This window comes from Arvicanthis niloticus, chromosome 6 (assembly GCF_011762505.2).
Source record: "Arvicanthis niloticus isolate mArvNil1 chromosome 6, mArvNil1.pat.X, whole genome shotgun sequence".
NCBI lineage: Eukaryota > Metazoa > Chordata > Mammalia > Rodentia > Muridae > Arvicanthis > Arvicanthis niloticus.
This window is the reverse complement of record NC_047663.1, coordinates 46,521,783-46,547,072: the sequence shown is the minus strand read 5'-3', so window position 1 is coordinate 46,547,072 and position 25,290 is coordinate 46,521,783. Positions and strand designations below refer to the sequence as shown.

Sequence of the window (25,290 nt, the reverse complement as noted above, 5' to 3'; positions counted from 1 at the left end):
ATGCTGTGTCTGGGGTGCTGTGCCTGGGGTGCTGTATCTGGGATGCTGTGTCTGGGGTGCTGTGCCTGGGGTGCTGTATCTGGGATGCTGTGCCTGGGGTGCTGTGTCTGGGATGCTGTGTCTGGGGTGCTGTATCTGGGATGCTGTGTCTGGGGTGCTGTATCTGGGATGCTGTATCTGGGGTGCTGTGTCTGGGATGCTGTGCCTGGGATGCTGTGCCTGGGATGCTGTGCCTGGGGTGCTGTGTCTGGGGTGCTGTGTCTGGGATGCTGTGTCTGGGATGCTGTGCCTGGGATGCTATGCCTGGGGTGCTGTGCCTGGGGTGCTGTGTCTGGGGTGCTGTGTCTGGGATGCTGTGTCTGGGATGCTGTGTCTGGGATGCTGTGCCTGGGATGCTGTGTCTGGGATGCTGTGTCTGGGATGCTGTGCCTGGGATGCTGTGTCTGGGATGCTGTGCCTGGGATGCTGTGCCTGGGATGCTGTGCCTGGGGTGCTGTGTCTGGGGTGCTGTGCCTGGGATGCTGTGTCTGGGGTGCTGTGCCTGGGGTGCTGTGTCTAGGATGCTGTGCCTGGGATGCTGTGCCTGGGATGCTGTGTCTGGGATGCTGTGTCTGGGATGCTGTGTCTGGGATACTGTATCTGGGATGCTGTGTCTGGGATGCTGTGCCTAGGGTGCTGTGTCTGGGGTGCTGTGCCTGGGGTGCTGTGTCTGGGGTGCTGTGTCTGGGATGCTGTGTCTGAGGTGCTGTGTCTGGGATGCTGTATCTGGGGTGCTGTGTCTGGGATGCTGTGCCTGGGATGCTGTGCCTGGGATGCTGTGTCTAGGATGCTGTGCCTAGGGTGCTGTGCCTGGGATGCTGTGTCTAGGATGCTGTGTCTGGGATGCTGTGCCTGGGGTGCTGTCTGGGGTACTGTGCCTGGGATGCTGTGTCTGGGGTGCTGTGCCTGGGATGCTGTGCCTGGGGTGCTGTGCCTGGGTTGCTGTGCCTGGGGTGCTGCAGGATAAAAGGGCCCAGGCTGTCACTCCCAGTCTCCAGAGGTAGATGTGAATTTATGTGCATTGACTCAGATTTATACAAATGCCTTGCATACGAACACAACTATGTCTCCATCTGTAAGCACACAGGCCAACACCTGTGCACACATAAACACCTCAGGTACACATCTACACAGACTTGCACATAAATACACTGCTCAAATATCCACTAGCACACACTAATGCTTTGACTGAGTCCAGCCCTCACTCCTGGATTGTAGGCACAGAGCCACAGTGAGATATTATACTGACATAGATGTGTGTGGTTTAATTTGAGTGGCAAGTCAAGCAGGTTTCTCTGTGTAGCCTTGGCTGTCCTGGAACTCACTCTGTAGAATAGGCTGGCCTCAAGAGATCCACCTGTCTCTGCCTCCCGAGCACTTGGATTAAAGGTGTGCACCACCATATCTGGCTTCCTCTTTTCTTAAACCCAGACATTTCTGTTTGAAAGGTTTTGGTCCTGGCCCCTTATAGAGTGACAACTAACTTGTTCAGCATTATCCGTTTAGCGCTGAAAGTCTCATACCTTGGGAGACTCTCCAGTCCCAGTCTGAGGGCCAGGAAAGGACTGGTATCCGGTCCTTCTCAGAGTGCTCATCCACCAAAGGCCACTTCCTTGATAGACCTGAGGAGCCTTGATGAGAGCTAAGTTCAGGTGTCTGCTCTCATCCTGAAGGCTTTGAGCCTCCCTAGGACTAATTACAACCAATATTTATTGAGCACCTATGATAATCCAGGACCCAGGCCTGAGCCTGGGGCTTTCTGAGTGTCATCACTCAATTCTCCAGAGACTTGGGAAGGTAATTCCCTCCCCCAGATCTATTAGTGAGTACCTACTGTGTGCCGGGAGCATACTCATCAGGACAAAGCAGCAGCGGACACAAAGTAAACAAGTGACTTGTGTCATGCTGTCCAAGAGGTTGCATGCTGTAGAGTAAAATGTACCGGGGAAGAAGCACCTTGAAAATCACTGCTCACAAGTGGCTTCCCTGGGAAAAAAGCAGACACACTGGGAACCGTTCCAGGTAGACAGGACAGCATGGACAAAGGCGGAGGCTGAGTGCTGGCATACGGGAGGCAAGGTCTGTGTAGCCAGGGAGAGGCAGGGCCTCTGTGCCGTGACAAAGACCTGGGGACAGCTCTGGGTTAGCTGGGAGCCATGGAGGATTTAGACAGAGGAGCAGCACTTTCTGACTCAGACTTTTCCTAAACTACCCCAGTTCCTTATGAAGGAGATGTAGGGGTGAGGGGGGCAGGGCAGGGGGCCATCCAGGAGGCTACTGCAACACCCTCAGTGAATGGTAGCCGTGGCAGGTATGATAAGTGGATAGACACTGGATAAATCCTAAAATCTAGCCAGCAGAATTTTCAGAGAGAGGAGAATGAGCCAAGGAAAGGAGCCACTGTGGTTCTGAGGTGTTCCTCCTGGGCAGCTGAGGGGAAGGGATCATCTCTACCCAAGATGGAGAAGCTGTGAACGGAGGAGGCTGCAGAGAAAGAGGGGAACTAGGTTTGGATGGTTTCAGTTAGACAGATGGAGATGTGGGAAGGGCGGGTGGGTACCAGTATCTGTGGGCTGGAGGACTGGCTGAGCTTTCAGTGACTGCCCCATTTTGCAGGTGAGGAAAACGAGGCTCCTGCAAGCCTTAAAAGGAGCAGCCAGGACTCAACTTGGGCCTCTGGCTCCACAACCCTGCTCTTCTCACAGCTGTGGATAGGAGGCTGCTGGCCATTCTGGACAGCAGTGGAGGCTGAGAGGGAGCCCAGCTGTTCCCTGGCCATCTTTCTTGTCTTCAGGACTGAGCCAGGAAGGAGCCTATGCTTAGAACACAAGTGGCACAAGTGCCAAGTGGCCTGAGGTGCCAGCAGCCCCAGGAGTGCAGCCGGCCTGGCCTGAGGCCGTCATCCCCGCAGCAAGAGAGCATTCGGGTAGCATCGATTGCTTAGAGAAGAGCAGCTGGCCAGGCTGGGGGGAGGGGGTGGAGGGCTGAAGGCCAGAGATATTGGCTACATGGCAGAGCAGCCTGTGAAGCTTCAGAGAGACCCACTGACCTGCCCAGGGGCCATGAGCAAACTAGCCATGGGAATGCCCCTACTTAGAGGTAGAGGGGCAGCCCCTTGGGTGCTAAGCTGCAGTGGCTGTCCTGATACTTTGGAGCCTGAGAAAGCTGACCAGCCCTGTTTGAGGCTGCTCTGCTCACTTTGGGCATCAGGAAGCTGAGGCTCGAGCCTGAAGGCAGGGTAGCTGGGTGGGACCTGTCCCACTGCCATGTTCTCCAGCTGTGACCAGCCACTGATGCTCTGGGCACCTCATTTTCTCCTGTGCAAATGCTGCTTTCAGTTAAAGACATATGCCCAGTGTCAGGTCTTCCTCGTTAGTTCTCTTCCTACCTCTGGTGGCCAGGGTGCTTCAGGGCCCCTACTGCACTGGCTTGTGTGGTCTGGGTTTAGCAGACAGGCCCTGTTGATGCTGGTTCCGGTGCCAAGCTCTCTGGCCACCCAAGCCCTACTGAGCTGAGGTTACAGTCTTCCTTGGAGGTTGTACACCATTAGAGGGAGTGGGAAGCACAGGCGCATTCCTACCTCAGTGCCTTTGCATATGCTATTCTGGTGCCCTAGCCTTGCCACCATCCCACCAGGTCTGGTCCCATGGGACCATGGCGAGGTGGCTGTTCATGCTCAGCTTGGCAGGAGGAGTTTGGGGTTTGCCAGCTGACCTGAGGCTACTGCCAGCTCCCTTGCTTGCATGCCCTCTGTCGAGCCCTGTGCTGAGAGGTCTGAGCAGATTCCCCTCACAGCTAAAGTAGCTGAACAGAACAGGACCCTTCTCAGTCTTGGTTCAAAGGTCAAATACTCTGGGAGGTTGAGGAAGGGCTGGTGTTTCAGAGGGGATCAGCAGCCGAGCAATGATGACGGGTGACCCAGGGATAGCAGAGGCTTTCCTTAGGCCCCTCCCTTAATTCCCCCCAATACTCTCCTGGTACCTACCAGGGTATTGCCACCCCCATAGGCAAATGGGCCATGACACTCATCGTCGGGCCCTCCCCACACTGGCTTTCATGACTCTCCTAGGCTAGGGGCCAAGTATGAATGGAAGAAGTAATGACAGAGGCTGTAGAGCCACGTGGGGAGCTCCTATGCGTGGGAAACCGGAGGTTTGGGAATAACGAAGCAGAACACAGTGAAGGGCATCCCCTGGAAGGGAAGAAAATCAGAGCTGGGTCTTCTCCCTACTGCCCCTCAAGTAGAAGGCAGCCCTGCCCAGGAGGGGCCTGATGAATCTGGCAGGAGAGGTGCAGGGCCCCTCCACAGAGACTTGGATTGCTGCTAATTTGCAATTTTAAAATACACAGCAAAGGCTCCATCCTCATTGTTGGTACATTAATCAGGCAATCAGTGGGGCGGGGCTCCCAAGGGCCTCATAGAGGGGGCATAGAAGGCGCCATGGTGATGCAGTGCTTGCCTCCCTGTGAAGAAACCTGCTGGGTGACAATCCTAGGATTGTCACCTGCTGGCTCAGGCAAGGAGTCTAGAAGTAGCCAGGGCTGACTAGGTCAGCTAGCTCAGGGTCCTGGAGTAATAGCACTGGCTTTCAAAGGCATGGATACAGAGTGGCTGTGCCCCTCAACACCCCCTCCCATTAGAAGAGATGGAGGTTCTGGAAGGCTCAGGTCCCTGGCGTGTGGAAAAACACTAAAGCACAGGGACCAGCTGTCCTGAGCCTGCATCCTATTAGTATGCTTCCAGAAGAGCCCTTCACTGCAGGAAGTGACTGTCCTACAAGGTCCTTGTGGTCTCATTGCCTTAGGCCTCCTAGTGATGATAGCCTATTCTTCCTTGAGGTAACAGGGGAACTGAGCCTGATTCTGCATCAGGTCTGGCTAGAGTCCCTTTGTGCCTCTGTTGCCCTCTTAGAGGGAAAACCCCAGTCCTACCTTCATGCTGCTTTGTCGTCTGCCTCCTCCACCTGCCACTGTGTGTGTGTGTGTTCATAAACTGGTTACTAAGTCCACACCTGAGGTTTAGTGCAGTTTGATTTTGTTTTGTTTTGTTTTGTTTTTGCCTAGATAGAGCCCTAGCCTGGTTTTCCCTGTGTACTGTATCCTGTGGGTGCCCCTACATAAGAGGTAATCTCCCCAAGAGACTCCCAGATTCTTCTGGGGTGCACAGAGACAGAGCAGCACAGCAGGTGGGAGAACACAGGGGAGTTTGAGGGTGCAGGCAAAGCCCTCTGTAAACTCCAATGAGCTGTACAAATGTCCAATGGTATTAGTGATAAGCTCACTGCAGCCCCTACCTGCCTGCAGCAGCGGGCTGGGGAAGAAATGCTTCATTTTCACAGGACCCCCGGTGAAGGCTCTGCGTGTCTCATCCAGCAGATAAAATGTGGGACAAGCATTGTGAATGTCCTTGAACCTAGAGCCTGGGGTTTACCAGGGTACAGGGATAGGGCCTCTCCTTGGGGAAGGTTCTAGCAAGAATGGCCTTCCTGGAAGAGAGGGCAGAAGCCAAGCAAGGAGGTTGGGGCGGGTCTGGACTGAGGGGTCAGTGTGGATGCTGATGGCATAGGGCAGGCTGCCCTCCAGCCGACTGGGATTTGGAACCTCCCTCACCCTCACCTCCCTCTGCAGCACAGGAGCCCTTGAACAGAGGTTGGGAGGATGGAGGCCACACCCAGGACGCTAAGGAAGAGGATCAACAGAGTAACATCTAGACACATTTTGGAACGGGAAATTGAGGCTGAGGTGCTTATAACCTGCATGCTGTCTAGGGGCTGGTTAGCAGAAAGCACTGCAGAGGGCCTGCAGAGAGTGGCCAAGCCCAGGAAGGGTCCTGTGCTGTGCTGCCACTGCCACTGAGGTCATAATTGCTCTGAAATCACAACTGAACCCAATTATGCAAAAACTAAATTATATGCGATGATTTTTATGTGCTGGAAACATTCAGTTGAAGCCGGGTGATTACAGGGGACGAGAAGCAGCTGCCACTCTCTGGGAGCCCATAACTCCCAACAGCTGGGAGCTGTCAACTTACGACACTGTTTCTGTCGGGAATGGAGGGGGGGTCGGGGTGGTAGTCAAGGTGGAGACCTACTCTGCCAGAAGCCAAGGCAGTCCCTGGGCCTGGGGCCCCGAGTGGGAAGCCTGGTTAGGAAGGTGGCTTCTTTCATTCCACATGCTCTCAGCATGGCTAGCAGCAAGAAGGTTCAGCTCATATGCCCCATGGGCACTGGCTCTCCCAAGAGTCCCAGCTGAACAAGCTGGAAAAGAAGGGGCAAGAGGCCAACTGAGGCGGCATAGGTCATGGCTGCCTAGCTCTTCAGGGTGGGCGCCTGTAGGCCTGGAGCCTGTCCCCATCTTCTTGACACGCCTGCTGGGCCACTTGGGGCAGCTGTGACCCTGGAAAAAGGCAGGTAATGACAATCGTCCATAATGAGGCTGCTTCAATAATGAGATAGGCCTATTACCCGACCACAGGCTGGACACATCCGAAAATAATTATTTTAAGGATCCATTAACGAAGGCCTAATTAATGCCCAATTAGAGGGACGTTACAGAGGAAACACTCTGGACAGTCAAGAGGCAAGGCCTGATTTTACAGCCACAGCCTGGCAATCTCAAGCTTGGTAGAGAAAGGCAGAGGGCCAGAAGGTGAATCAGAGGGGAGTAGCCTGGATCTGGCAGTACCATGAACCCCAGGGAAGCCTCATGGGTCAGCCTTGGTGTCACTCACAGCCCCTCACAGAAACGCGCCTTCTCTGTACACCAGCTCAGCCCTGTGAAACTGTATTTAACAAGTGAGGAGCCATAGAGGAAGGTTTGAAGTTTTGCGGCCACAGCGTGAATGAGGGGTTTACTGAGGCATGCTTTGGTATCATGGACGCCATGCTTTCTTTATTTTGAGGAATCATTTAAATAAAGTGATTCAGGACTCCAGATGGGCTATTTGCTTTGTTAGAGTCATTACTTGCAAAGGCAGCTATCAGTGAGCGAGTGACAGAGCCGGAACCAAACACACTTTTGTTCACGGGTGTGTTCCACCCTGCGGTGGGGCTGACAGTCTGAAGAGGTATTTGGATGGGATTAGAGACGTTAAGGACAGAGCTAAAGAGGTGTGGAGATAATGTGGGCCTTGGCCCCAAAAGATCCTGTCCAACCTCCTAGCCTAAGGAACCCCTGTGAACAGTCCAGAGGACAGAACCTCTGTGAGCCAGTCCCCCATTCCACCCTCTGCTCCCCATGTTTCTCCGCCTCCTCTGGGCCGCCCCTCACAGCTGTTCTCTCTGTCCCCACCAGGGTGCTGTGTGGAATTGCTGCTGTTGCTGCTGGCTGGAGAGCTACCTCTGGGTGGTGGTTGTCCTCGAGACTGTGTGTGCTACCCCGCGCCCATGACTGTCAGCTGCCAGGCACACAACTTTGCGGCCATCCCAGAGGGCATCCCAGAGGACAGTGAACGCATCTTCCTACAGAACAATCGCATCACCTTCCTCCAGCAGGGCCACTTCAGCCCCGCCATGGTCACCCTCTGGATCTACTCCAACAACATCACGTTCATTGCTCCCAACACCTTCGAGGGCTTTGTGCATCTGGAGGAGCTAGACCTTGGAGACAACCGGCAGCTGCGAACGCTGGCACCTGAGACCTTCCAAGGCCTGGTGAAGCTTCACGCCCTCTACCTCTATAAGTGTGGACTGAGCGCTCTGCCCGCGGGCATCTTTGGCGGCCTGCACAGCCTGCAGTACCTCTACTTGCAGGACAACCATATCGAGTACCTCCAAGATGACATCTTTGTGGACCTGGTCAACCTCAGTCACTTGTTCCTCCATGGCAACAAGCTATGGAGCCTGGGCCAGGGCATTTTCCGGGGCCTGGTGAACCTGGACCGGTTGCTGCTGCATGAGAACCAGCTACAGTGGGTCCACCACAAGGCTTTCCATGACCTCCACAGGCTAACTACCCTCTTTCTCTTCAACAACAGCCTCACCGAGCTGCAGGGTGACTGTCTGGCCCCCCTGGTGGCCTTAGAGTTCCTTCGACTCAATGGGAATGCTTGGGACTGTGGCTGCCGGGCACGTTCCCTGTGGGAATGGCTACGAAGGTTCCGTGGCTCTAGCTCCGTTGTCCCCTGCGCGACCCCCGAGCTGCGGCAAGGCCAGGACCTGAAGCTGCTTAGGGTTGAGGACTTCCGGAACTGCACGGGACCAGCATCTCCTCACCAGATCAAGTCTCACACGCTTACCACCTCTGACAGGGCTGCCAGAAAGGAGCACCATCCATCCCATGGTGCCTCCAGGGACAAAGGCCATCCACATGGCCATCTGCCTGGTTCCAGGTCAGGTTACAAGAAGCCAGGCAAGAACTGCACCAGCCACAGGAACCGAAACCAGATCTCTAAGGTGAGCCCTGGGAAAGAGCTTCCTGAACTGCAGGACTATGCCCCTGACTATCAGCACAAGTTCAGCTTTGACATCATGCCCACTGCTCGACCCAAGAGGAAGGGCAAGTGTGCCCGCAGGACCCCCATCCGCGCCCCCAGTGGGGTGCAGCAGGCCTCCTCAGGCATGGCCCTCGGGGCCTCACTCCTGGCCTGGATACTGGGGCTGGCGGTCACTCTCCGCTGAGGACCCAGGGTACCATCACCCAGCACTGCCACATGTCCAGCAAGGAACAAAATCTTTTCTTCTTTTCTTTCTTTTTTTCTAAGTGGAAGATCTGCTGGGTTTCAGGAAAAGGCTGTTAAAGCCTTCAGCCACAGTCTGGACCCTTCCTGGTGGATTATAAGCCCAAAGTGTACAGCCGTAGACAGGAAGGGTAGTACATCTCGCCTGGCTGTCCTGACCGAGCACCTCCGGACCGTATCCACTCCAGCAGAGTGGTCAAAGGCACTCAAAGTGAGTCACTAGTGTTGGGACATGTGCCCCTTGAAGAAGCTGGGCTCTGCGGAATCCTGGTCATTCGGAAAGAAGGGCTGAAGGACCCTGCTGGTTTTGGAAGGAGCAGGACTCAGAACAAGGCTCACCCAGAGTCGCTGGCGCAACCAGCAATCTCAGAGCACGCTTGGCTCTTGCCTGAGATCACTTAATTAATCTGCCCTGTCCTACTCTATGCCACCCTCAGTCCCTACCCATGGGGGTGATGCCGCCCATTCCTCATGTCTCAGGCAGTCCTGGCAGACCTGCTGGGGTCCAAGAACCAATCACCAAAGGAGAGATCGCCAGAGGATGACATTTAGAACTTTACTCGCAATGAGAGTCACACAGAAGGTGCAGTTTTATACCTATGTCCACTTCTATATATATATATATACATATTCTCACTCTGCCCACACATCCACACAATATATATAAATATATAAATGCACAGGTCCCCCAGCCCACTCCTTACCAAACTGTATGTCTTATCATGTTTATAAACTATACAGGAACCTATATTTGCTCAACTAAGGACTGTATCGGTAATTTCTAGCAAGACGAAAGCTGCGGCATTTTTGTTCAGAACCCTAGCTGGCAACAACAGTTCCTGGGCTTGCTGGGGCAAAGGTGTCAGTGGGAAGAGTCGGGAAGGAGGAAAAGCAGTGAGAATCACTTCAGGGGACCAACATTCTTAGATACTTAGAACATCACCTCGTTTTTATATGCAACACATGCCTGTCTGGCACCCCAGAGTACCCCACCACCCCTACTGTAGAAGCTGCAGACATTAGCAAGAGAAATGGTTGTCAGGGTGCTGGAGGTAAGCTAGGTGGAGCCGGGGAAGACGTTTCTGGGGTTTTCAAGCCAGCAGACAAGGCAGCATCTACAGTGTTAGTCCAATGGGTTGGGTGGACAGTGTCCTAGCATTTTGCCAGTCATTGTCTGTGCAAGCCAGGGAGACTCTGAGCTCTGGCCTCAGGAGAGGCTTAGCTGCAGTTTAAATGTTTAGGCTCTTTGGCCAGTGACCTGCTGAGGGCCCTGAGTAGTCTGGCAGTGGGAAAAAAAAATCTAGTGGCCTTAGCAGATGAGGGTGTTTCAGTAGCCATCTCAGGCACCCTGCATCTCAGTGGTCCTGTTCCTTCTGATCATCCTGGATGATCTGACCCCAGGATGAGCAGAGGTCAGAGGGCCACACTCAGGGGTCAGCCCAGAAGGCAGCATGCAGGCAAGCCCAGTCAGGGAATAGGGGCTGTTGGCCCAAGGGTCTCTGGCAGCACAGTTCCCTGTGCTTTGCACAGACAGACCTGAACCCCCGCCAGAGAGGATACGATGAAGAGTAAGAAATGCTGAATCCAATTAAGAGAGAAAAATAATAATAAAAATTCTCTTGGACAAGAACCCTGTTTTTTTATTTCATAACCCCGCATTCCTGATGGGGTGGCAGATCCTGGGCTTTGGTGGGGTGGGCAAGCCTGGCCAAGCTTGACTCTGGGAACACAGCATGCTTGTTGGCAGGAGGAGCCAAAGGGAGAAATGGTACACTGACTCACAGGAACACACAGGAATGTGCTCTCTCCTTCTCTGTCTCTGACACACACACACACACACACACACACACACACACACACACACACACACGACACTTTTCTCACCCACATAGAACACAATTCAATTCCCTTCCCACATTCTGGCTACCCAGCTCAGTACCATCTCCATGTCTTTCCCCTACAGAAGGGGGAGGAACAAGCTCCTTCCATGCTGGTTCCCAAGAGCCACAGCTGCTGAGTAGTTGCTGATTCTGGCGTCAGCAGGAAGGCAACAACAGCCAGTTCTTGGGCCTCAAGCATCTCCCACGAGTCCAGGAACTGGCCGGAATGGCAGAGGGCAAGGGCCTGGAAGCTCTGTCTGCCTCTCTGGCATCTCTGCAGATGGAGAGCAGAGAGCCGTTTTTAGTACAAGATTCAGCACTTTAATGAGAGGGGGCCTTGTGCCCCCAAACACATCACTGCCATCCTGCCTCTGAGCCTGACGGTCTGCTTGCTCTTACCCAGGCCGATGCCTGTGTCCCTTAAAATTCAAGCAAGTTGTTATGTTGTTGATTTCATTTCCAACCCCAGGCAGCAAGGCCCTCAGTGGGAAAATCAGAAGTCTGAGCTCTTTATTAAATTTTAAAAAAAAGGCTTAGCAAGTCCTATATGGAAGAAGTGATGGTCAGAGGAAGGATGGTAATGGCTCCTAATGGCTCCGCCACTGTGCACCAGCATAATCCCCGTGACCGAGGTTTTCCCAGGCTGGGCAGTGGGACCCAGGACATTGGGTGTATTTTTGGAGCTTTCTCCCCCAGGAGGTCGAAGGATCGGAGGCGGTCGCCGATGACATCATCTGTCACTCAGCAGCTCATATGCTACACAGTTAGAATGACACCATTGTCCCAAACATCAAAACGGTTGATTCTCAGAAGCTAAATGGAGCCTCTCTTCAGCAAGACCAGCTACTGCTACCAGCAGCCATTCAGGGTAGGGTGCTGTGGAGTATTGCTCCCCTAAAGGTTGGAGTCATCCCCTCCTGTCTTTGATTTTAAAAAACAAAACAGTCTCTCCAACATGTTTTTAAGTTCATGGACTTTTTTTTTCCCTCCTCCTCCCACCCACGAGACAGGACCTTGAATTCACTATGTAGCCAAGGCTGCTCTTGAACTCCTGATTCCCCTGCCTCTATTTCCCAAAGCACTCACTCTGGCTTCATGGACTTTTAAAAAAAAAAAAAAAGTTCTAGGGCCCTAAAGAGATATAGCAGTTGGTAACGTGCTAGTGCAGGAGGCCCTGCCTGCCAATACCCAGCACTCACGGAAAACCACTGAGCACTGTGCCCTCCTGTAATCCCGGCACTGGGGAGGCAGGGGCAGGACAGTGCTTGAGACTTGCTATTCAGGCAACTCAGGAAGTTCCAGGTTCAATGAGACACCTTCTCTCAAAAAATAAGGTGGAAGGCCAGCAAGATGGTTCAGTAGGTAACACCGGCATTGCAAACCCGACAACTGGAGTTCCATCCACAGAACGCACGTGAACATGGTAGGAGAGCGTCAGGTCCACGGCCATCCTCTGACCTCCATGAGGGCCACAGTACACCCACACATTACACAACACACTAACAGTAATAACCATAGTATACCCGCACATTACACAACACACTAACAGTAATAACCATAGTAAGTTTAAATGAAAATAGGTCGGAGAGGGATTGAAGAAGGAACCTTTGCCCCCATACATATGCACAGCATACATACTGCACCCACACATGTACACGCGCACATGAACCCCGAAGCTTTTGTAGGAGTGTATTCTGCATGTTAAGCACATTTACACCACACACCTGTGTCCTCCCTTTTCACACCCCTCCTGCCTTTCATCAACCCCTTTTGTCTCCTTAGACAGTTTTACTTTCACTTTTTTATTTTTATTTTTTTAATTATTTCATGTGCACTGGTGTTTTGCCTCCATGGATGTCTGTATGAGAGTACCGGATCCTCTGAGACTGGAATTACAAACAATTGTGAGCTGCCATGTGGGTGCTAGAAATTGAACCCAGGTCCTCTGAAAGAGCAGCCGGTGCTCTCAACTGCTGAGCCGTCTCTCCAGCCCCCTACTTTCATATCATACAAACATACATGCATACATACATGATTTTATAGGCCTATATAAAATGTAAAAACAAAGAAAATATGTGACACTTTTTGAGATGGATTTACTCTACATAATATTATTCTTGCCAGTTGGCCTTCTGCTGCTTTGTTGTTGTTTGTTGGAGACAAAGTCTCATGTAGCCCAGGCTGGTCTCAAACTAGCTATGTAGCTGAGGATGACCTTAAACTTCTGACCTTCCTGACTGTACCTCCTGAGTGTTGAGAATACAAGCATGTGCCACCACACCTGGGGTATGTAGTGCTGGGGATCGGTCGGACCCAGGCACTTGTACATGCGAGGCAAGCACTCTGGCACCTGAGTTATAGACTCAGCCCATTCCGCCATTTTTGTTCAGCACTTTTGGGAACCCCAGGGGAGACCATCTCTTCCCTTATCTCCACCTCCTGCCAGGCGGTCTTCTGTTCAACAGTGACAGAGGACAGCACCAGCTTAGTGGAGACATGGGGTGGCCCCTGGCATCCTCAGATAAGCTTACAAATGGACCAGCCATTGTATAGGCTTTGGCGACAGGAAAATGAGAAAACAGACTCTCTAAGGAGCTGAGAGCCATGGGCATTCTCAACCAGTATAGAACTGAGCCTGTGTTACTGTGTTACTGAGCCACAGAACAAGGGGCTGAGCTGGGGTGGGAAAGTCGGAGAGGGCTTCCCCCCAACCCCTTACTTTAACAGTCTCAGAAGAAAGAGGGACATCCAGAGAAGAATGTGGGGGAGGGTCAGGCTGCCGGCTAGCAGCACACAGTAGCTCAGCCTTTGAGGTCTCTATAAACCTCAAATTAAGGATAGGATGTTGTTTGCTGGGGTGCTGGGAGACCGGTTAGACGAGGGGGAGGCCCAGGAAGCCCCATTCAGGGACTGTGCCTCTGCCCAGAAGTAGAGGGAATGTGTGGTTTCCCTGCATGGGATTGTCTTCACACCCCAGCCTCTCTGTGAGCACATGGACTCCCATGGCACCCTTACTGCTGTTCCTCAACTGCGGGTTTCATTATCACCACTTGCCTCTTGGGCTCAGTCAGCTCCTTCCTTGTGCCAAAAAACTGGAGTGCTCACTGGAAATCTGCCTGGGCCACAGTCCCATTCCCAGACACCTGCTGCTTCCAAGCTAAGACTGCGTCCCATCCCGGTTAGAATCCACGCTTTCCCACTGGAGTGTCATGGCTCCTTCCTCAGCTGGCCAGACACCCCAGCTGTGGGGAGCCACGGGCAATCCCAGGACTCCCTCCTCTGAGTTCCACCCCTCCTGCTAGGCTTGTTCATTACCAAAGAGCCAGAACCCCACATGGGCAAATGTTGCCCAACATTAGCAAATCACCTAGCACTCACTGGCAGAGGGCCCCAGGAGCCTGGGAGCCAGGAAGCCAGCAAGGGAGCCAGGAAGGTGTCTCTGTGGATCAGGACAGGCTGTAGAGTTGAGTTTGCTGGCCACTGAGTTGGGAACTCTCAGTTATTGCCCACTGGATTGACAGCAAGCCTCCCCTGCCTCAGTTCAGGCCTCACTGGACCTGGAGGGACCTGACTACAAAGGGACCAGACCCTCCCTTCACACTGACATGAAAGAAGCCAGCCTTTCTTTTCGTGAAAAAAACATTTTATGTTTTTCTTCCTCCTCTTTTTCTTATTTGTGTATGTGTGTGCACAACATAGTGTAGGCACATGGCACAGCATTCGTGTGGAGGCCAGTTCTCACCTTCTACCTTTGGGTCCCAGGCATTGAGCTCAGGTTATGGGGGATGGGGGTCTGAACAGCAAGCACCTTTAATTACTGAGCCATCTGAAGGCCCCTTTCTTTGTGTCCTCTCTCTCTCTCTCTCTCTCTCTCTCTCTCTCTCTCTCTCTCCCTCCCTCCCCCCGTGTGTGTGTGTGTGTGTGTGTGTGTGTGTGTGTGTGTGTGTGTGTGTTAGGGGATGGGATCAAGATTTCATACAGCTTAGCCTGGTCTTGGTCATTCCTGGTCCTTCTGCCGTGCTTCAGTCTCCCAAGTGCTGGGACTGTAAGTGTATACCATCATCATGCCTGGCTATGTTTCTTTCTATTTGCTTATGTATTTTTTTGAGACAGGATCTCACGGAGTAGCCCAGGTTGACCTTGAACTCATGATGGTCTCACTGTAGCCCTGCTCCCAGTGCCAGGACGACAGGTCTGTGTTTACACGTGCAGCTCATCTCTGTGGCTTTTATTTAGCGTCTTACCTTTCTTCTTCTCCCCTCCCCCACCCCTTCCTTTTTTTAAAGTCCTTTTATTTATTTACATTCCAAATATTGCCCCCTTCCCCCACCCCGCTTCTTATTTTGTTGTTGTTATTTTAAAACAGGGTGTTGCTATGAAGCCCAGGCTGGGCATACACTCATGGTAATCCTCCTGTCTCAGCCTCCAAAGTACTAGAATAACAAGAATTTGCCACCACACCTAGCTATAGGTGCATACTTTGGTCAAGGAAAGGCCAGTGCACACCTTACTGGGTCCCTAACAACCCTGGGCCTCATGACCCAGTTATGACCACACTTTGGTTCAAGGACTCCTGGTCTGTCTCCCTCCCCTCCCCCTTCAGCTTCTTTTAAGCAGGAGTTCAGCCTGTTGGCCATTACTCCATCCAGTGTCACCAACCTCCACCTATCAGCTTCTAATGGGACAATTTTCTTTTACCTTCTACTTCCTTGGAAAATACCTGGAGAACCTTTGATTGGGTGTTAAAATACCCTTTACAATTCTGTGCTTGGTGTCTCTTTCTGCTCTCTTAATTGCCCCCCTTAACTCACTGCACTTCCTATATAAACCTCCGAGTCTCTCCCTTTTCAGGCCGTTAATAAATACGGGTTCTAAAAAAAATACATAAACATCTATTGTTGGCTAAATAACTCACAGTGCAGTCAAAAAGCCAGAAAAGAGGGCTCTTTGTGATGAATGCTCTCTCAATCCCTCTCCCTCTCTCCCCTCCCTTTTCCTTCCCTCCCTCCCTCCCTGCTTCCCGATCTCTACCTCCTTGTCCTCCCCTAACAACGTAAGAGGTAAGAGGGCTTCTGGAACCAGGGTGGTTTATGGCTCTAAAAAGTCGAGTGGGTGCTGGGCTTGAGGCTGCCCCAGAGGAGAAGAAAATGAAGAAAAAAGAAAGTAACGTGGGGCTCACTGACAGGGCTCTCACCACTTGGAATGAGGTTTGGGGACAAAGGAGAGCTAGTGTTGGGAGTGGTGGCTAATTTAAGTGACATTTCAGTGGGCCCCTTACCTCTATGAGAAGTGGGTCAGCCTCCTCCAACACGCAGTGCCAGCCTGCACCGCCGTGGCCCGCCCCGCATCTCTCTCCTTTCAGCTCTCATTTCTCATTAGAGCCGTTAGTTTCCAAGCACCAGGAGGGTGGAGAAGGCTGTGCCTTTGTGTCACTGGTTTCTGTGTGGCAGCGAGCACATCAATGGCATGCCTGAACGGCAGAATTTGACATTACTGCTGCAAAATGTGCTTGGGTCACGGTGCTTTCCAAATTGGCTAAGGCTCCATGCTACCCCCTGCTCCTTTGCCCAGGCAGCTTAGAGCCCCTGCCAGCCTTGGTTTCTGCTGCTCCCTCTGGGGGGCTTCCGAAAAGAGAGGCAGCGAGACATGTATTAAACTCTTCAATCTCTGTAAGTGCCATTTCCTGGGAGACCCGCTTAGAGGAAGAAAGCAAAGCCAGTACACAAGACCTACACATGTACAAGATGTGTCCCAGCGCCTGGGTGTCACATCCTCCTGCCCACGATTCTGGGGAGCAGTCATGGGCAAGACAATGATGTCTCTGCTCTAGCCAGACAACCCAAGGACAGAGAGAAGACTTTCTCAGTGTCAGGGGGCTAGCAAGATAAACCCACAGAGGAGAGGCACTGAGTAAAGGACACACCCAAACAGTGGTCCTTGGAAAGAGAAAGAATGGCTCTGTGGAGCAGTTGTGTACCCACTTAGTAAGAGGCAGACCGACAGAAGGGCTCCATAGAGAGGCATTTTGCACACACACACACACACACACACACACACCAGGCATCGCATCTGGTCATTCTGTCTTGTGCAACCAAAACGTGTGGGACATTCAGGCAGCCAACAGCTCTGAGCCTCAGTGCTGTGCAAAGCCCCAACCAGCCCCATGGGATCTCTGGGTGAGCAAGGCAGGTTCCCCACATGCAGAGCACATTTCTATCAGCAAAGAGGAAGCTGGCAGAAATCTAAGTTCCCCTTTATTGGATTACAAGGGTCGTCATCAGGAGAGGGACACAGGGACCTGCCATATAGGTGTCACTCGGGAAGAGCAGAGAATAAGGCTTTGTCCCACGCTGGTGACCATCCTCAGGATTTGGTGTGTGTGTGTGTGTGTGTGTGTGTGTGTGTGTGTGTGTGTGTGAGAGAGAGAGAGAGAGAGAGAGAGAGAGAGAGAGAGAGAGAGAGAGAGAGAGAGATAAGGTGGCAGATCAGGGATTCGGCCTGAGCTGAGGCATGTCCACTAATCCTGGGCGGGAAGTGGTTTATCCGACAAGGCAGCAGTGGTAGACTCATAACTAGCACAGGCCTTGAGGCGTGCGATCTAGCAGCTAGCTGGGCCACATTGGCATTCTCCCTCTGCATGAGGGGGTCACAGGGGTCTCTGTGGTGTTTTTATTCTTTATCCTGGTGTCTGAGCCTCAGAGGCACTGAGGTCCCTGACCCCTCATCTTGCCTGCCACCAGGAGAGTCTCTCACTGTTTTATCTGAGGCATTTAAAGTGTCACTGAGTGTCTGGCACTTTGCTAGTGGAGGGTACAGACTTTCCGATGTCCTCGTCAGCCTCTTTTACAAGATCTGCCCCACCCCCACTCTGGCTGGCAGTGACCAGAGCTGGGGCAGAGATGGGGTTGGGGTTGCAAGAGAGACTGAAATCCACCCTGTGCGGGTTTTACTCTCCACAGAGCAGGGATTTAGTGGAACCAAGGAATTCTGGGAGTTACTGTGTACTCTACCTCGCTGTATACTGCTGGGGCACAGCAGCTGTGAATGCCAACCCTACGGCTGCCCCTCAACCCCAAACTTGTCCTGTTGCCATCACTCTCTGTCCCCTCTACACCATATTGCAGATGAATGTAGCCCCACTCTGTCCGACAGATGACACCACACACTGCCTCTTGTGTAATCCATGTTGGGGGGGTGGGTCTCACTGAATCCCTCTGATCATCTTCTCCCCTCTTCTTCCTCCCCTCCAGCCTCGCACGGGGTCCCCTTCCAGCCTCCATCTCCTCAGGGGCTCTCCCTCTGTCTTATTCCTCTTTGGCCCTTCTCACTCAGAAATAGCTTCATTTCTCAGAGTTGCTGACCCTCTTCAGACTCAGAGAAAGCCTGCAGCCAGGCCATGGCCCTGTCTTTCTGTAACTCTGTCTTCCTCAGCCATTTCCTCTCTGAGAGGCCACTAGCAAGGAAAAGTAAGAAGGCAGCTTGGAGTTGGATGGTGTGTCAAGGTTTGAAAGGAGCATGCACACACACTCGTAAATACTACCTGATAACAGGAACCCCCCCCCCCAGGAAGATTCGATTGTGCTCCCCCCACTCTCTTTGCAGATATAAAGATGCAGGCCTACTGTCCACTCGGACCCGTGTTCTCCTCTTTCTCCAAGTGGACAGAGTTTCCCCACACCAAGGCTACCACTATGTGATCCCATCTAAGTGACCCAGGGTAAGACAGGCACACTGGGAACACAGCGCTTCCTTTCAGACTCATGACTTTGAGAATAGAAGGGTGCTGGGTACCTTGGGGTCAGTCCCAAGATCCCAGCTCAAGGACTCCTTGTACATTTTTTTTTCTATTCTGACCTTCAGACTTCCTCAGACACATCACTGGGACCTCCAACTCAGGTGACAGAAAGCTGGCAAGAGCTGCTTTTCCCAACAAGAGTACAGGCACAGTGACAGGAAGTTCCCAACAGGCCAAGGTATCTCTTGTCTCTGGGCAGCTAAGGCCAGGTCCTGGTTTCTATGAGATCTGGGATTCATTTTTTTAGATGTCAAGAATTGGGAAGAGAGAGAAGGCATGGTCACACTTTTCCTCCTCCAGGACACCAAGAGGCTGCCACCATGTAAAAATAAGGGAGGGTAAAGACTTCTTCAGCGTTAATGAAGAGAGTCTGGGTGTGCCAGGTTCTGGATCCATCGCCAGAACCACAAAGGAAAAATAAAATGGTTGACCACAGGGCCTGGCAGAACTGCTTCAATGAGATACGTTGTTAGGACTTCCTCCTCCAAGGGCTCCTGCTTGTGTGTGAGTGTGGGTGTGTGCGCACACACGTCTGCAAGCACTCGTGCACAATGCCCATGTCACAGTGTGTGTGGAGGTCAGAGGATAACGTTTGGGTATTGCTTTTCTCCTTCTACCATGGGATCAGGAACTGAACTCAGGGTGTCAGGCTTTACCGGCTTCTACCTACTAAGCTAACTTTTCCTCTTCTCTTCTCTCTTCTTTGTGCTTGGAACATTTTTAAAAAATCCATTTTTAGTCTTCTTCCAAAGCTTTTGTGAATCCTGTGGCTGTTCTAGGAATTTTTATTTTCTTTTTATTGTTTTTGTTCATTTGAAAAATTAGCCAGATGTGGCAGCATAGATCTATAATCCCAGTGCTTGGGAAGCTGAAGTAAGCAGATAGCTGTGAGTTCAAAGCCAGCCTGAGCTACATCACAAGTTCAAGGCTAGCTTGGGATGCTTAGTAAGGACCTGTCTCAAAAAGAAAGGAAAGAAGGAATGAATAAATGAAGGAAGGGAAGGGAAAAGAGAGGAAAGAGGAGAGGTGTGGCAGTCTGCTTGTTGGGCATGGACTTTGCTCTAGATTTGGCCCTAGGTTGGGGGAAAAAAGGCTTGACAGGAGTTAGGATGGGGCTGGAGAAATGACTTAGTTGGTTAAGTGCTTGTCCTGTAAACATAAAACCATACCTTTGTATCCCCAGCACCCATGGAAGATGCTGGGCCATGAGGTCAGAGATAGTTCAGTGGGTAAACACAGTTACTACCAAGCCTAATGTAATGATTCAAGTTTGATCCAAGTATTGGAGAAAGCCAACTTCTGAGGACTGCTTTTTGACCACCACATAGGCGCTGGGGTATGTACACACAGACACAGACACAGACAGACAGACAGATGATAGATAGATAGATAGATAGATAGATAGATAGATAGATAGATAGAGATGGATAGCAGATAGATAGAAGAAAAGACCAGGTATGGTGGTATATACCTTTAATCTTAGCACTTGGAAAGCAGAGACGAGAGATCTCTGTGAGTTCAAGGTCAGCCTGAGCTACATAGTGAGACTCTCTCAAAAAATGGAAACTAAACCAAACCAAACCCAAACACACACACACACACACACACACACACACACACACACCAACAACAACAACAACAAAACAAAGCTAGACAGTGGTGGGCGGTGGTGGTGTGGTGTGGCACATGCCTTTAGTCTCAACACTTGGGAAGCAGAGGCAGGGGGATTTCTGAGTTTGAGGCTAGCCTGATCTAAGAAAGAAAGAAGAGAGGGAGAGAGAGAAAAAGAGGGAGTGGGGGTAGGCAAACATGGTGGACCACTTGGAATCCCAGTGTTGGGAGGTGGGAAGCTAAGTGGAGCTCACTGGCCAGAGAGTTCAGCCAGCTGGTGAGCTCCAGACTCAGTGCGAGGTCCTGTCTCAAAAAATAAGGCGGAAAGTGACTGAAGAAGATGACTGACATCAACATATGTCCTCTGCACATACGTGTGTGAGTACAAACACACAGACACACAGACATACACATACACACACATTAGATGCACACATAGACACACACATGAACACACACACATACACACACATAGACACACAGACACACATATACATACACATACACACATAGACACACAGACACACATACATGTACATACACATACACACACATGCATGCACACACACATACATACACACATACATATACATAGAGAAACATAGACACACATACATATACATAGACACAGAGACACACAAAAGCACACACATAGACACACACATAAACACACACACATATGGACATATACACAGACACATACATATACATACACGTACACACATACATATATACACACAGAGACATATACACATACATATATATAGACACACACAGACACAGACATATACATACATACACACATACACACACATAAACACAGACACACATATACACACACATACACACACACAGACATACACAGACACACACAGACACTCATAAACACACACATACATACATATACATAGGTACACACACACACGCATATACACACTGACACATTGACAGACACACACACACACTGAAACTAAATATAGCTCTGACTGCTGTTAAACTCACAACCTTCCTGCCTCAGCCTTCCCCATGTCCTCATGCTAGGAACACAAGGAGGCACCGGCATGCCCAGGTCCAGTTTGATTTAGATCAAACCGTCTCCCCCCCCGTCTCCCCCCCCCCACCATTCCCTCCCCCCATACACAGTGGAAACTGATGGGAAGGGGCGTGGCAGCAGAACCAGACAAGAGCAGCCTATCCAAGCCCAGGCACTTTGCTCCTTTCCATGCCTGCAGTGCAACTGGGGAAGCAAAGCTTCAGCCAGTGTTTGCCGACCGCTTACCGGGAGACAGGGGGAGCCTGTGATTATGATTTCTGCTGATTTGCAATGAAACACTAATGCAGTGGGCTTTTTATTAAGCCAGATTTATTCAATCTAAAGATAATCCTTTATTCAGAAAGTGCATCTTTATATGTTGTTGGGGGGAACAGAGATGTTATAAAAAGAAACTTCTCCTATGAACTAATAGCACTGATACATAGTGATGGCCATGCCTTGACCTCTCTCTCTCTCTCTCTCTCTCTCTCTCTCTCTCTCTCTCTCTCTCTGTGTGTGTGTGTGTGTGTGTGTGCGCGCGTACAAGGTAGCCCCTCCATATTATTTCTGGGATTTTACCCTTCTGTGGGATCTCCAGACTCAACGAATAGTGGTGGTTGAGAAATCTGGCCATGAAGTTTTTGCCTTTCTCTTGCCAACCCAACCCCTTTGCATCCAAATCTGGGTGGCTTGCTATGGCCAGCCCGTTCACCTGGAGTCCTCCTCCTCCATTACCTGTCTTCCCATCATCTGCAGACAAATTATCCTCAATAACTAGCCAATTACCCTTAAAGACAATTATACTCTTCCATCAGCAAACACTGCTGCTCTTTTCTTGGGTCTTTTAATGAAGTCGATATTAAGGAGATACTTTATTTACATAAAGTCAAATGGCTTCCTTTTAGAAGGGTTTGGGTTCAATGTCAAAGTTTTAAAATCTTAACTAGAGGATGGGTGTAGAGGGCTTTTGGCTACGGTAGAAAAGAGATGGAGGTACTTATTCTGATGTTGCCTTAAAAGGTAGGATGCCCAGGGGAGGTGGAAGGATAGTGGGGGCGGGAGGCTCCTCAAGCTAATGAAATCTAAAAGCAGGGATGAGCTGGGCTCCAGGAGTGGAACCATTCAGAAGTGTCTGCCTTTGACTGACCACAGCTCCTGCCCTCCCCTCCCCCAATCTCTCTGGGGACCGCCAGCACTAGGAGCTAATCGCTTCAGAAAGCCAGATTGAAATGTGTTGCTCACCCTTCACTGCTCAGAAAACCTTTATTCCAGGCAAGGACTGACCGAGACCGATCGTGGCATCTGCCAATCAGGAGGCCAAAGGTGCCGGCAGGGCGGGACCTAGCTGTGCAGAAACAGCTCCGTTACCGCTCACAAGAAAAAGCCAGGGGAAAGGCTACCGTTTTATCTCTTGGCAGATGGCCCCTCTCTTTGATGCTTTGGGCCTTACCTGTTACTGTCTGCACTTAACTTGACCTAGGCAAAATAACAGCAAGATGCAGGTTCTCAAAGTTAGAAGGGGGGAAAAAAAGCCCCAAACCACAACACAACCCGGAAGTGTGCCCCCGCTGTGTTTCTAAAGAGCTGTTTTCTTCCCAAGCTCTACAGCGTGGTGGCTCTAATCGGAAATTTCTTTTTAATCATAGCAGGAGTCCCAATTAGCGTGTTGGGTAATCTTTCAAGTAGAGCGGGAGTTCCACGGCCACAGAGAGCAGAGGCAATATTCGGCATAAAGCCCTAGAGAAAGAGGTGTTATAGGCCTGTGCACACATGTGTGTCAACGAGCATGTGGTTTGTGGAGGCTGGCTTCCCACTCTCAAGATGAGGTGTGTGCACCCCAGGCCTCTTGATTCTCAAAGCTTTATTAGGACCAGAGGGACTGTGTGTGTGTGGAGGGGTGTTGCTCACAGTGCTGAAACCCCAACCTGGCTTCTCCAGGAGCCCATGTGCCAACAAACAGGCTGCACACTCATGCTAGCTCATTCCCCAAAGGTACAGGGATGAGGGACCAAGTGCCATGCAAGACAGCAGGCACAGAGTTCTGGGATGCTCCTGTGTTCACCAAGAGAGGCTGTACCCCAGACTCAGCCGCCACTCAGGGCCAGCTCTGATCTGGCTTGACCTACTTTCCTCTGTTGTTGTTTTTGGAAGTGCTGATGTCAATGCAGAATTCAGCAGAGTGGCTGAGTGAGAAAAAAGAGGAGGGGAAGGAGAGAGAGAGAGAGAGAGAGAGAGAGAGAGAGAGAGAGAGCAGGAAAGAGCAGGCAACAAGACAATGGCCACAAAGTCCCTGTAACTACACTGTGTACCGTTCTTGAGCCCCCAGGGCTTACCCAGTATAGTTGAGACCCAGTCTTGGTGCTATGGCTTCAGGCTAAGTAAACAGGGAAGAGCTGGACACAGCTCCTCCTTCTCTCTCCTCATCCAACAAGGGGCAGGAGGCCATGGCCAGGCAGCCATGCCCAGCTATGCCTCCCTCTGTGAGGAGCCAGACATTTCAGGCACCTCTCCTTCCCCAGGCGCCTAGAGGTGCTGTGTTTGCATCCATCTGTCATGCCTGCCATCTGAGAGAGGCCACTGGGACTTGGTAGAGGTTCTCCACACATGCTGGTCTGAAGGAAATTGGTCTTTAGGGACACTGAAAGCAGTTTCCTCTGTTCAGTGGCTCCTTGGAAACCCACGTGACAGAGCTCAAGTGACAACTTGCAGGCTTTCAGCTCCCATTCTTAGATGCCCCAAGAACTGTAAGGTTTAGGAGAGCCCCAGATGTGAGGGTGCATGGGAGGACCCTCCAGGGAGTCATCGCCTACCCTCTGAGCCCTAACATGGTCCAGCTTTTCCAGTCCACAACTAAGGAGAATCAGACCTGGGAGGGAGCAAGCCTTTGTTTCTGACCCATTTGCAAACCTCAGCCACTGAGGAACCTGCACAGGAAACTAACTGCCTCTGGGCATCTCCTGGGTTGAGCCCTTCCTTCCAGGGGACAACTGGGCAACAGAGCCTTCCAGATGGAGCGGTGACAGATCCATGTTTTATGATATGGCAAGCTCTTGGTCTCAGGATTTCACACAGACAATATATTTCCCTCAATCATGTGGGGCTGGGGGCCAGGGAAGGTTAGAATCTTCTGCTCACTCTTGGACTCTCCAGCTCCCCCAAACAAGTGTGATTAAAATCATTTTTTTTCTGCTCCATGAGCTCAGATTTCAGATACAGAGGAGACAAAGACCTCCTATGCTGAAATTAGACCCCGAAAAATAGGTTACCTGACAATTACTTGTTTCTAAGTGGAGCGTGATGTAGTGGCAGGAGCACGGGATAGACTGCCAGGGCTTCGCCTTACCCCTCCAACTTACTGTCTCTTAACCTCTCGAGTCACTGGGTTTCTTGCCGGGATGATAATTCTCTCCATCTCCCTCCTCTGGTGGGCTGGGGAAAGCATAATGAATCAAAGCTTGAAGCACGCTGAAGAGGCCAGACTCGGGACGCCATGTAAGTACACAGCGTCAGCCGCCACCTCTCGAGTCTACACGGAGCTGATTTATTTACCTCCCGTGAAAGAGACAACAATCATCATATTTACACTTCATGCCGCAGCTTCCTGCGCAGCGCCCCCTCCCTTTCCGTTGCTGAGGGCTCCAGAGAAGACAGCAGCCCTCTCTCAGCCTCTCTCTGGCCTTACAGATCATGACCTCCTGCCCTGTAAGGTCTGTCGCCCAAAAACACAGGGGGCTGCTGCCTCTCCATGGGGAGGCTGAGGAAATGAATTCCGTAGGTAAAAAGGCTTCCTAGGAAATCAGACGCTGCTGGTAATTAAGGAGCGAAGCATAGGTGCGTGAAAGGTAAATGGATGTTATTTAAATGTTGCGTCATTTAAAGAGTGTCCTGGCGCTTGAGTTCCCCGTTGCCATGCAGGGCTGTGGACGGGTGGCAATTAGGCTGGCACAGGTAGAGCTCACCTGCTGAGCTGAGGGAGGGTGGGGACACACCTTCCGGTAATTGCTGCTGGGCAGCACTGGGTCCCCGGCCCTGCCCCCCCCCCCCCCCACTTCTTTCCTGGTGCTTGACAGCTCTTTCACTTGCAGCCGCTTACAAGGCTTGTTGCCCTTACCCAGAAAATAATGTTGGAAGAAATATAAGAAAAAGAGGAATCAAAGGGAAGGCCAGAAAAGTTCTTATTAGGTTTGGATCTGCATCCAAACCTGGCCGAGAGAATCCATGATGGTCCACGTGTATAACACTGTGGCAACAGGGT

General features: G+C 51.4%; 1 protein-coding gene and 1 long non-coding RNA gene across 2 annotated transcripts in view; one reads left to right on the top strand and one right to left on the bottom strand.

Moving 5' to 3' along the window:
• Rtn4rl1 (reticulon 4 receptor like 1) overlaps positions 1-10,346 on the top strand; it is a 72,558-nt gene extending 62,212 nt beyond the window's left edge. Inside the window, exon 2 of the mRNA XM_034504939.2 lies at positions 7,333-10,346. Within this exon, the coding sequence (XP_034360830.1) occupies positions 7,333-8,657 (1,325 nt within the window). The 3' untranslated portion in view covers positions 8,658-10,346. The remainder of the gene's footprint in view (positions 1-7,332) is intronic.
• On the bottom strand, positions 9,536-24,753 carry LOC143442754 (uncharacterized). The gene is made up of 3 exons (XR_013111200.1): positions 23,369-24,753; positions 22,278-22,380; positions 9,536-10,870 (listed from the first exon to the last, which is right to left on the bottom strand). It is a non-coding gene; the product is annotated as an uncharacterized LOC143442754 (long non-coding RNA).
• Between the last annotated feature and the right edge of the window lie 537 nt (positions 24,754-25,290).